This window comes from Cimex lectularius, unplaced genomic scaffold, assembly GCF_000648675.2.
Source record: "Cimex lectularius strain Harlan isolate CLEC.00 unplaced genomic scaffold, Clec_2.1 scaffold12, whole genome shotgun sequence".
Taxonomy (NCBI): Eukaryota; Metazoa; Arthropoda; class Insecta; order Hemiptera; family Cimicidae; genus Cimex; species Cimex lectularius.
This window is the reverse complement of record NW_019392875.1, coordinates 2,510,197-2,523,122: the sequence shown is the minus strand read 5'-3', so window position 1 is coordinate 2,523,122 and position 12,926 is coordinate 2,510,197. Positions and strand designations below refer to the sequence as shown.

Sequence of the window (12,926 nt, the reverse complement as noted above, 5' to 3'; positions counted from 1 at the left end):
TGAGATTATTGATTTTTTTTTAATTTTATTTTATTGGCCTTATGNGTGATTAGTGACCGTTAATCGATAATTATTCAGAAATCGTGAGATGCGGTCTGGTGTGATGTAGGTTTCAGAAAAACATTTTCTTTATCGTGCCAACGTTTCGACCTTTATTGAGATCATCTTCAGGGCCTGGGATTTACATTTTTTACATTTAACAAATACATTTAGGATGTGAAAAAGTGAATTTATACAATGCAAAATATATTTTTTTTACATTCAATCAAAGTATTTCACGGCACAATTAGACAGAAGACAAACACTGAGTGAGTAGAAATACTTTGATTGAATATAAAAAAAATATATAATATAATTTGAATATAAAGAAAATGTTTTTCTGAAACCTACATCACACCAGACCGCATCTCACGATTTCTGAATAATTATGATTATTCGTTTATTATATGATTGTATTCATCATTCGTTAATTTCAAGGACCATAAAAATGTCCTGGGAGTCACTCCAGGCGCCAAATTCAGAGCGTCCGATAATCTCCACATAGACGAATTGATTAAAATTCATGCTATGCAGAAGTGCGATTCAACAGCTTCCGGCATTAAACATTCGTTAGCTGGATGGCCGGGCGACCTCGAGCATAAACGAGTCTTACGTGCCCACGGCGTGAGGTATGACAAATTTCAGACCGGCCTCGCCAAGCCACACGCCGTGGCATGTGTGTATTTTCTAATGTATTTTTCATTATCATAATATTGTCATTACTATCTCAACACAAATCATTAAACAAATTGAAAATTTCATAAACATGCTTCGCTAGATAGATGTTCGTAGTTTACGCTGGTTTCTAAACCACCTCCATGCCGATATCACTACCTTATCTAATGAATGGGGTTATAAACGTCGAGGGTGGTACTATTTTCCAGGGCGAAAAGGTCCCGCGAGGAAAGACGGGTGGGTCGGCAGGTGGGAAAATTCATATTTAAACCGTCAACAACTTCTGGAGGGTAAAATGAGAAGTTCGGACTTGGTAGTTTAATCGGCGTCTCTTCTATTCCACAATAAAGCTAACTTTTCGGCAATAATGAAGTTCCGGGGGCAAAATCATTTCAAAACGACTTATTTATAGGCCGAAGGCTTTAGTTATTGGGCGGCTCACTTGTTCGGAAGATAATGGACTTATCTGGGAGTTCTGGAATTTACTTCCAGGCACAATCTGCCTACGAAACCGACATTAATTTCAGTAACTTTCCTTCACTATCATAAGAGGCTATTATAAATTTGTAGGGATTGTTCGATTAATTTTGCAATGTAATATAATGGTAAGTTATTTTAGGAAATTTATATTTTAAATAATATCTCTCTTACCTTTTTATTAGATTTGAATACACTGCACTTAAAAACATTACTAGAATCTCTTGCTATGTAGGAAAAAATCTTCAGGTCCTGGGAGTCGTGAGAAACGTAAAATATTCTGAAACAACAAAATATATTTCATTATCATATACAGACATGACAGGATTATATACAAATTGTCCAAAAAAATTGCCTTTTTTAAAAAAGATTATATATATATTATTTTAATTTCTATTATGTAACATGGATTTTTGGAAGACTTAGTGTCTTTTTTATGTTTATAATTTGCGGGTTTTTTTATAAAAAACTTTTCCAGGTGTTTTTTTCAAAATGATTTCTTGTTATATTTTACATTAATTTTTGGTCGTTTCGGAAATTTACACCCACCATCAAAATCTTATTTTTTTAATTTAAATTTTTCTTCATTTTTATTCTTGGCCATGCAGGTTGTCGATACAAATTGGTTATATATATTTTAAAAAACTATATATAAAGAAAAATTTAAATAAAAAATGAAAACAAAATTAAAAAACTAAAAATTTTTTAAAATAAAAAACTTCACAAAGTATTTTTATATTTTTTAATGGTATTAGTTTATTTTACGTATAAGGAGAAAAAAAAAACGAGAAAATCTGAAAAATAATAATTGTCAATTATTTTGCCCTATTTAGTGAAATTTCTGTCTATAAAGATATTTAAGTACTACGATGCAATAATATTATTTTACTAAAAAAATTACTTAGGAATTCTGGAGAGATTTATTATAAACGTAAAATATTCTGAAATAGCTAAATATATTTTATTGCAACATGCGTAAAATAATACATTCAAACGGATTTGCCGTTTTTTGTAATATGATATAGTTTTTGTTAATTAATTTTAAATTTTTTATTTATCAATGTTCAGCTTATCATAAAGCAGTGCAGTTTACAACACGTTTATATTTGTCATTTCTTGATTTTTTTCGAGATTGGTTGTACTTTTTAGTGGAAATCCACAAAAGAATTTCGAAACTTCACTACTCTGTGGCAAAGCCGCTGGGAGATTGGCGAATTTCAGAAAATCTGCCTTATTTATTAAGATTTTCAGTGGCATCTTGGTGGGATAAGTAAATCCTTTTGTCGAGCTTTTAACCACGGAGGAAAATTTATGGACGACAGAATTTTAGAAACACACACACACACACATTTTTTCTTAAAAAATATTTATATTATAAATTTCCCTCCGTGGTTAAAAGCTCGACAAAAGGATGTACCTATTATATGCATATTTTAATTTTATGTTGTTTCTAATTAAAAATAAATAAATAATGGAATATCATTTAACTATTGGGTTGATGCAAAATTAATGCAGGTTTTGAAAATTGGTTTTATTTTCTCAGGCGCTTGTCATGCAAACAAACCTAACTCCTTAAATCTAATTTATGGATTACAATAAATTTATATCGAATTTTATAAAAGCGAGGATCTACGAAAAACAGTAATTATGAAAATCAACTACTAGGAAAAGTTTTAAAAAAAATTTTATGGCAAATTTATATATTACTAGAACTGCAGCAAAATTCTATGTTGTACATAAAATGTTAAAAGTCCAATTTTTAAATACTACCGTGAAAGGTGTTTCAAAAAAGAAAAGAAAAATGTAGTGGGAAGAAACCATTAATTATTTGAATTGGGAGAAAAATTTAGTCAGTGACGTGCTGCAAACATATAATTACAGACAAAATTTAATTGAAGAATTCAACTTTTAGTTAGGCACATATATTATTATTTTTAAAATTTTGTTTTTTCAACATATTTGAGTCAAAACTCCAACAAACGGATAAAGTCCATGTAGTTTGTATTTGTAATACTATTTCATTATATTATGTAATATTTTTTGTATTGTGAATATTAATAAAATGCATTTATTATTATGATTAATTTTTAATTTTTGTTTTACCGGCTGTCATTTCACGCACTAATATTTAAACGTTCTACCTTAAGCTAGAACCTAGCTATAACCTTTCTGAGTGCTTACGTACGGATTGCAATCCGAACCTTTAATCCTTTTTAAAGTACTTAATTTAGAAGGTCCAAATTTGTGCAAAATACCATTTTAAATTATAAAATTTATTCCTGTTTATTAATTATAAATTCGAATTTTTGTTCCATAATTAGAGATTTCCCATAGGTTATTTGAAGATCATGAGATGCGGTCTGGTGTGACGTAAGTTTTAGAAAAACATTTTCTTTATCGTAGCAACGTTTCGATCTTTATTGAGATCATCTTCAGGGCTAAAAGTGTTTATTTTCTCTGTAGACGTGTCATTCTTGTGGGTCGTAATGTACACATATACACAGAAAACAAACACTTTGAGTGAGCACAAACACTTCTGTTGAATCTAAAATTTCTATAATTGTATAAATTCATTTTTTCACATCCTACATGTATTTGTAAAATTTAAACAATGTTTATAAATCCCAGGCCCTCACCATCAGTCACATTTCCCATAAGCTTTATGGCCAATAATAATATTATCGTCAGACTAGCAACAGTCCCCATCAGGCTCATCGTTGTCCTTTTTTCTACCCTTCAAATACACTGTTTTTTTTTGTTTTTTTAAGAGAGAGTGAGAGAGAGAAAGAGAGAGAGCTATTTTGTCTAATTTAAATTGCGATTTTGGGCATTGTAGTTTATTTGGGAACAGTTTGTATTTTCTTTTATTTCATTATTTCCGCTCCGGCAGCCACAAAAATTCCTAGAAAAAGGAAGAAATCTTGACAAACATTCAAAAGTAGAAGAATCTGGGAAAAGGGCTAAATCTCATTATAAATTCCAAAATTACAATAAATTTAAGAAAGCGGAAAAGTCCTTTTCAAAACAAACACTGGGGTCCTAGTAACTCCTTTAAATCACTCGAAATTTAATAATAATTATTATTACTATTTCTGATAAAATAATAAATTACCTTAACTGAATATTTTCTTATCATATAATAATTTTGCCCTTCACTCTGTTAACGTCTATTCCAGGAATAAATATTGTTTTATTTCGTTATTTTATTTCTAATATAGTATATTAGAAAAAAAATAATACTTTAATATTTTTACTTACTTAATAAAAGATATTTTTGTTATGTAATTATTTTCTATTATTATTTATACGTCATAAATATCTTATAATAATTTAACTACTTGTTTCTACAATTTATATTCAACGATAAATGTAATATTTTTTTATTTGTATTCATAAAATCATTCTTTTTTATTTATTTTCCTACTTGTTAAATAATATTGTTTAATATTTTAATTAATTTATAACTGTCTAATTTTTGAAATACATTTACTATTGTTTAATATTTTTAACTCTGTCTAATTTTATAAATATATTTAATATTGTTTAATTTTTCCTTAGTTTTCTTATAATATTTTCTATAGTCAATTTGATTTATTCCGTAAAAAATATATATACTATTGTTTTTTTATTTGATTTAAACCTTGGATAAAAAGTATAATTAATTTAATTAATTAATACGGTCAATTGTGAATATTAAATACGTACGTGTAGTGTGTCAGTTGTATTTTTTAAAAATCCTTGAAGAGTTGGAGCTAAGAGGAGGATAGAAGCGGTAGGATACCGACTGGCCCATTAGCTCAGTTGGTTAGAGCGTCGTGCTAATAACGCGAAGGTCGCGGGTTCGATCCCCTCATGGGCCACTAAAATTTTTTTTCAACTTGCTTATGTTTTTTAATAGTAATATTTATTACCGACTTAATAGTTTATGTTATGAAAAACTTAAACGCATTTAAGTTACATATTTACAGTTATTTAGTGCCGTAACGTGGATATCTTCTAATAATAATATGAATATTTTAAGTAAGAACGGAATAAAACCAATTTAAAAAAAATATTTAAATACAGAAATGTGATAAACTGATAATATATAAAACAAAATTAAGAAAAAATTAAATCTTATTAAAATTGATTATTTTGAGATCGTGAGATGCGGTCTTGTGTAATGTAGGTTTAGAAAAACATTTTCTTTATCGTGTTAACGTTTCGATCTTTATCAGATCAAATTCAAACTAAATTTGATACATTTAATAGCTTTCACTCACGCTTACAATTTATACATGAAATCGAAAACAAAACTTCATACAACTCTTAAAAATTAAACTTAAATTTCAACTCTTTACACTTTTTTCTCATCACTTTGGTCACTTAAATGGCAAGTAATATTACAATTTATCAATTTATTTATTTTATTAGTGTGTTTTTTCATGATGTTTTTTTTCGTTTTTTCAGATATTGCGATGTAATTCCAATGTATGGTGCTGGACATTTCATACAATTAAGTTTATAAATTACATTGGATTTGTAGGCTGTCTTCGACATTGGAAAAACGTTTGTGCGGTGTTTTGTGGTTTTTAAAGGCTATTTTAATGTCTTCTGAGGAGAGAAATTACTTAATTTGTGTTTCATTGTGTGGACGACGTGAATATTGTTTGTCTTTAAGTGATTGGGATTATTCACGTTTCACAACAATTTCACACAACACCAATATGACACCACAAGAATAGCACCACACTTTATGTGAGTAAAAAACATTTGGTTCAAAATTTATATTTACATCGTATTTATTTTTCCCAATCAATATATGTTTTGCAATTCACGTAGAAGATGACCCGAATAAAGGTAGAAACGACAGCAAAAAAGTAAAAGTGTTATTCTAAACTACCTTATTCTTGACCGCTCCTCACGACCTCCTCCAACAAATTATTTTATTACTATTACTTATCCTCTAACTTGAATCCTACCCAAGCTACCTCTAATATCAAAGAACACCCTGAGCTCATCGAAGGTTGGTGCAAAAAGTGGAGGACAAGGTTAAACGGAGAAAAGTGTATCCAATGTACGTTCACTTTGAAAAAGCAGTCTTGCCCTCCACTATACATCAACAATGAAGGTATACTTACTTCCAATCAAGTCAAATACCTAGGACTATACCTTGACAGCAGACTGACGTGGAATCCCCACACAAGACTTAACTGACAACAGCTCAACAGAAGACTTGGACAATTACTCAGACTACTAGGACCAAAATCCGGGTTGACCTTCAGCACTAAACTGACCTTACACAAGACTTTACTGCGACCACTTTGGACATACGGTGTGGAACTGTGGGGTTCCGCCAAACCATCCAACATCCAGCGTATCCAGTCCTTCCAATCAAAAGTCCTCAGACAAATCGTCAATGCTCCTTTTTACGTCTCCAAGCTCACTATCCACAAAGACCTAAACGTTCCTTTTGTCCACGAACTGATCCATTCCCGATTCGGGGGACTGTACGGTGTAGGAGTAAATAGGAACTGAAGTCCTCTAATACAACTGACCTGATTAAAAAGTGGGAGGCAATCAAAAGGAAAGACCTGGTAACCCGTGCGAGAAACAGCTTACATCACAACTTGTACGCAAGACTGGATTTTGACTTAGGGCGAAACTACATTGAGTGCTCTAATATGACAGCCTATGAGGTGTCTCTGCTCTTAAGGGCGAGGGGTGAATTGCTTCAGCTGAACTGCCAACCGTGGAGACAGGACCGCGCCATCATTTGCTCCTTAAGTAACCTCAACGTCCCAGAGGTCACTCTCCACTTAATGGGAGTGTGCCCCGTTCTGAGAGAGTTCCGCCAAACGTATTTTGGGAAACTGAAGCTGGATGAAGGACAAGTTATTGCAATTCTTAACGGAAGGGATACCTGGAGGAAGCTTGTGGTGGACCTCACTTACGCCCTTCGGTACCGAAAATACCTGACTGACCACTTCAATTTTTAAAATCAAAGAAGGTAATTCTCAAGTTACAAAAATAGATATATAAATTTATAAATCAACTCGACAGACGGCTTAGGCCATTGTCAATTAGCTTTTCGAAATGTAAATTTAATGTATATACTTTGTGTAAATAAAGCTTTCATTCATTCAATGTCTAATAAAGTTTAATGCAATTTATAATAAAAATGCTAGGGAAAGTAAATACTACAAAATTATCAATATCTTTTTCAGAAATCCTGAGATGCGGTCTGGTGTGATCTAGGTTTCAGAAAAACATTTTCTTTATCGTGCCAACGTTTCGATCTTTATTGAGATCATCTTCAGGGCACTCTCAACACGATACGCAAGAATGGAACAATTACACAGAAGACAAACACTTTGAGACCTGAAGATGATCTCAATAAAGGTCGAACGTTGGCACGATAAAGAAAATGTTTTTCTGAAACCTACATCACACCAGACCGCATCTCACGATTTCTGAATAATTATCGATTAACGGTCACTAATCACCGCACGTTATCAATATCCCTATTCATTTTTGAGCAGTTTATATTAACGTAATCAGCCAATCAAAATATCTAATTCAAACACATCATCTGGTTAAAAATATTAAAGCATTTAAAAATCTGCGAGTACATTTTGCCTATGACGTACTGACCCAAATTTCATAGAGTCGGCCAAATTACCAAATTTTATCGATATTTAAGATTCAGAGTTGAATGGCTGGAAGCTTCTCATTTTAAAATATACAATGCCGAGGCAAATGATCAGATTTCAGTAGGTGAAGCCTTATTTGGAAAATTTAAAGCAGGATCGCCTTAAAAATTTCTGAGGATCAGGATAATTTCATCGCCGAGTACACGCGCAATGGGCCATATATGTTCAATTGTTGAAAGGTTTTACGGTTCAATTTAACTTATACTTACAAAAATAAACTAATTTCACTTTTTGAATTATTATTCCCTGCGATTCGGGATGCGATGAAAGTTGTAGTCAGCGGGGTTCTTTGAATACCGTCCTAATTGGATTCGACTTGCAAGGCTCCGAGTTTGGAACGGTGAAGCTTTGTTTTCCAAGTTACGCCCTCGCCGAACCCAGAGTTGGAGAAGATCCCGGCTAATAAATACCGACCGGGATGGTAATGACCGAGTGGTTAAGTCTACAGTGGCAACCTGGCGCGGGTGGTGGCAAACTCGACGTAATAGGCACCATTAAGGAAGCTACCAGAATAAATTAAACTGTTCGAGTTGAATTGTGAGCAAATTTTCTTATTTGGGCCAGTTTCAAATTTAATTTCTCAAATGCGTTTCCAATATGTTAAAATGAGACGTTTTATGCATGAAAATAAAAATTAACAGTTACTCCTAACCTTAGAACATATCGCAAACCCACAAGAAAAGTGAAACAATTCAACAAAACAAAATTTTTATTAATTAAGTACACGCCATTACGGTTGATGGCAATAAAAACTGTCAAATCCATCAATATTATATTTCGTTTCTCCAACATTTACGTTATAACAATATTTTTTTAACCAAAACGAGAATCATTTGGCTGAGGATAAGCAAATTCCGAACCGCAGGCTCGGCAGAGCGAGTTGAGACCCGAAAGGACGAGGAAGGACCTTGAAGACACTTTTTTTGTAAGTCTAAATGGCAAGGAGATACCTATGTCACGGATCACTTTATTTTATTTTTTAATATTAATACACTTATTTTAAAAGGTTATTGATTTAATTTATTTGGACCAGGCTCCGAATTTTCTTTTCTTTAATTAATTTGTTTGAGTTGTGGTACTGATATTTTTCACAGTCATGAGTAACACTAAACACGATTTGCTCGGTGTGAATGTGATCAACGCAATGATCGTAATAAAAGGAAAACACAAAACTTTAAAAATCCAGCTGTACCACACCTAAAAAACTACTCCTTTTTGAGTTGTAAATTCTTGCATATATTGGCTCTCAGTAAATTAAGTTGGTTTATTTGCTCTAACGAAAAAGGTGGTCAATGAATGGCTGTAAAAGTTTTTTTTTTGTAATTGCAGCCTACAGCATACAAACCTACCAAACTAGCATAAATGTCCATGCCGTGAATTTTACTAAAATTATTTTTGACCCGTACTTTCCGCCTAGAATCAGGACTAATTAGTTATTTGAAATACAAAATTAATTATTGAATAGCTTTAGTGAACTGACTTTTTTATCTCAACCAAAACCTTAATTAAAGATTAATTAATTTAAAAGAATTTATTTGGACAATCGGACCACTTTAAATACTTCAAAAGTCGTTTTCAAATATCACAATAAGATGGGAAGAAATTTTTTACAGAAATAAAGTGTAAAATTCACTAATTTTCGTGGTCCGCTTGACCACATAATATCTTTCAATTAATTAATCTGTGTTTAAGGTATTGGTTGAGATAAAAAAATCAAGTGACACAAGCGGGATTCGAACCCACGACCTTCTGCTAAAAACGCCGCTGCTCTACTAGAGTGCTTGATTAGTAGGACTACTAATAGAGCAGGGGCGTATTTAGCCGAAGGTCGTGGGTTCGAATTCCGCTTGTAAAACTGACTTTTTTATTTCTACAAATACCTTAAATACAGATTAATTAATTGAAAGATATTATTTGGTCAAGCGGACCACGAAAACTAGTGAATTTATAAGTTCAATAAAGCTCTCCGTGGCCATTTCATTTGTCGCCGAGAATCCAATCCGATTACACGACATTTGAAATATGGCAAAAAGGAGGGAAAATTCAAAAGGTGAGGTTGAGATGAGAAGTTAGTGTCCGAGTGGATCGAAGTCACGATAGCTCAAATGGTTAGAGCAGCGGCGTTATTTAGCCGAAGATCGTGGGTTCGAATCCCGCTCGTGACACTGACTTTTTTATCCCAACCAAAACCTACATTAAAGATTAACTAATTGAAAAAACTATATAAAAACTATGAAAAAACAATATTTTAATTAAGAATGTTATTAAAATAAAATAAATGAAACTACAATAATTCACGAAAACTCTAGATCAAGGTATGGTCTTGAAGAAAAAGCAAATTCAGTTGCTACTGTTACTGCGAAGCTTTCGGTCTATTTTAAGGTCATCATCATGTGATCCTCCTTAGGATTATATGGTGGAGGTCGAAGCAGAACTACACGATCAGAGGAAAATTAACTTCTGTATTAAAAGTTAATAGCTTCAGAAGTGGAGGGCGGGAAACAGACTCGTCAGTTGTTACAATCTTTCCTATTATATACCCGATGGGAGGTCTAGGAGTGGATTCAGCAATGGTGGGAGTGAAGGGGGTCGGTAAAGTACTCATGTTGGGAAGTCGGAACAAGGAGAAAGCTTTTAAATTAAAATATTTAGAAATAATATGAGTAATGGCTATTACAATCAGGGCCTATATTCATTTCACATTAATAAGGTGTCCTTTTTTTAGAAGGCCCCGCTGAATTTCTCTTGAATCGACGATGATATCAAAAATCAAAGAAATGCGTTTTTAATATTTTGAGTAGATTACAATTAATTAAGGTTTTTAGTTGAGATAAAAAAGTCATTGGCATGAGCGGGATTCGAACCCACGATCTTCGGCTTGATACGCCGCTGCTCTACCACTTGAGCTATCGTGACCTCGATCCACTTGGACACCAACTTCCCATCTCAAACGCACCTTTTGAATTTTGAGTTTTTGAAGTTGAGATGGGAAGTTGGTGTCCGAGTGGATCGAGATCACGATAGAGGCGGCGTATCTAGCCGAAGATCGTGGGTTCGAATCCCGCTCTTGCCATTGACTTTTTTATCTCAACTAAAAACCTTAATTAATTGTAATATATTAATTGGTCAAGCGGACCACGAAATTAGTGAATTTTGAGTATAATTTTAAATTGTTGCCTTTTATCCAGTTCAACTTCAAATTTTCAAATACGACCCTGTACATCCTGACACATAATTTTAAAGGAATTTTTACTCTGAAAACAGTATGTAGTATTTAGTGACCGTTAATTAATAATTATTTGGTGATCGTGAGATGCGGTCTTGTGTGATGTAGGTTTATAAAAAACATTTTTCTTGTCAACGTTTCGATCTTTATCAGATCAAATTGAAACTAAATTAGATATATTTTATGGCTTTCCCCCACGCTTACAATATACACATAAATCGAAAACAACAAAAAATACCATTTTAGATACACTCGTAATAAAACACCCAGATGGCACATTAATCACAGTTGGTATGACGTAGATTTAGAAAAAACATTTTTCTTGTCAACGTTTCGATCTTTATCAGATCAAATTGAAACTAAATTAGATATATTTCATGGCTTTCCCCCACGCTTACAATATACAAATAAATCGAAAACAACAAAAAATACCATTTTTAGATATTTTAGGTAATAAAACACCCAGATGGCACGTTAATCACAGTTGGTATGGTCTGGTATGACGTAGGTTTAGAAAAACATTTTCTTTATCGCGCCAACGTTTCGATCTTTATTGAGATCATCTTCAGGGCCTGAGATTTGTAAATATTCTTTTAATAATAAAAATACATTTAAGATGTGAAAATGGAAATACAATGTTGTTAGTTTAATCAATGTATTTGTACTTATTCAAAGTGTGTCTTTTCTGTGTCACGGTTGTGTATCGTGTTGAGAGTTTAGTGAGATATAAATTTTTTTTTTTGTTTATACATGTTTAATTTTTAAGGAGTGGGGAAGGAAGTAAGGGTAGAAAGTCATTTTTCTATGAGTTAGCTTCTTTGAGGTGACAAGAAAAAACGGTAATGGTTTGTCGTTCGGGCTTAGTTATCTATTCAGGATTATTATAGACGGGATTATTAGGGAAAAGAGGGATAAATTGTTTGATGTATGGCGTGTAATGATTGTTTTATAAGTTGTATTGTATGTTTTGAGTACTATTGATATTGAATTTGATTTATGATATTAGCGCAACTGCGACTGTGTTTCCATGTGTCTGTTCTGTAATTGATGCAGTGTTTATCTCTGTTGATGTAAACCATTTCTAAGAAGTTATGTTTACGTTTGTTTTCTTCTGTGTTTCATATTTTTGGATTGTTGAACTCGAAATTGTGTTGGTTTTCAAAATGGTAGGTAGCCAGTGCTGTAGGATTTTGTTTGGGTATTTGCAATCATAGATGTGTTGTTTTACTCTCTTATCCCGATATTGGGATGTAATTCCAATGTGCCGGACAATTTATACAATTGATTTTGTAAATTACATCAGATATATTTGTTACAGCTGTGGGATCTTTAATTTTCGAAAGCTAAGCTTACTAAGCTAAATAAGCTAAAAACAATGTTGCAATCGGTTTTAATATGCTCAAAAAAAGACAATTTTTTCTCTAGTCTTAATTCTAACCCTACATAATCTTATCAAGATTCCCTCAAAATCCTAATTAAATTCACTAGTTTCCTGGTCCGCTTGACCAATTAATATCATACAATTAATTAAGGTTTTAGTTGAGATAAAAAAGTCAATGGCACGAGCGGGATTCGAACTCACGATCTTCAGCTTGATCTTGCTGGAGCAGCGGCGTATCAAGCCGAAGATCGTGGGTTCGAAACCCGCTCGTGCCATTGACTTTTTTATCTAAACTAAAAACCTTAATTAATTGTATTACCCCTAATGCAAAAATTGTCACATAAAAAATCAAGTATCCAGCCCAAAAAGATATCCATGTGAATGAAATGCCTATACAAAGAATGTACATAGCCCATTTTAACTTCAAATTATTTAA

At 32.5% G+C, this 12,926-nt stretch overlaps 1 protein-coding gene, 1 long non-coding RNA gene and 1 other non-coding gene across 4 annotated transcripts in view; 2 read left to right on the top strand and 1 right to left on the bottom strand.

The window, feature by feature from the left end:
* The window catches only part of LOC112127649, a 159,572-nt gene extending 153,639 nt beyond the window's left edge, over nt 1–5,933 (top strand). The window contains exon 6 of the long non-coding RNA XR_002910667.1: nt 5,641–5,933. This is a non-coding gene — a long non-coding RNA (uncharacterized LOC112127649). The remainder of the gene's footprint in view (nt 1–5,640) is intronic.
* LOC106673851 (carboxyl-terminal PDZ ligand of neuronal nitric oxide synthase protein) overlaps nt 1–12,926 on the bottom strand; it is a 405,816-nt gene that overhangs the window by 115,133 nt on the left and 277,757 nt on the right. For both annotated transcript variants that reach the window (XM_014406196.2, XM_014406194.2), the window contains exon 5: nt 1,366–1,471. In XM_014406196.2, the coding sequence (XP_014261682.1) occupies nt 1,366–1,471 (106 nt within the window). The remainder of the gene's footprint in view (nt 1–1,365; nt 1,472–12,926) is intronic.
* Nucleotides 4,978–5,051, top strand: Trnai-aau. The gene has a single exon. It is a non-coding gene; the product is annotated as a tRNA-Ile (tRNA).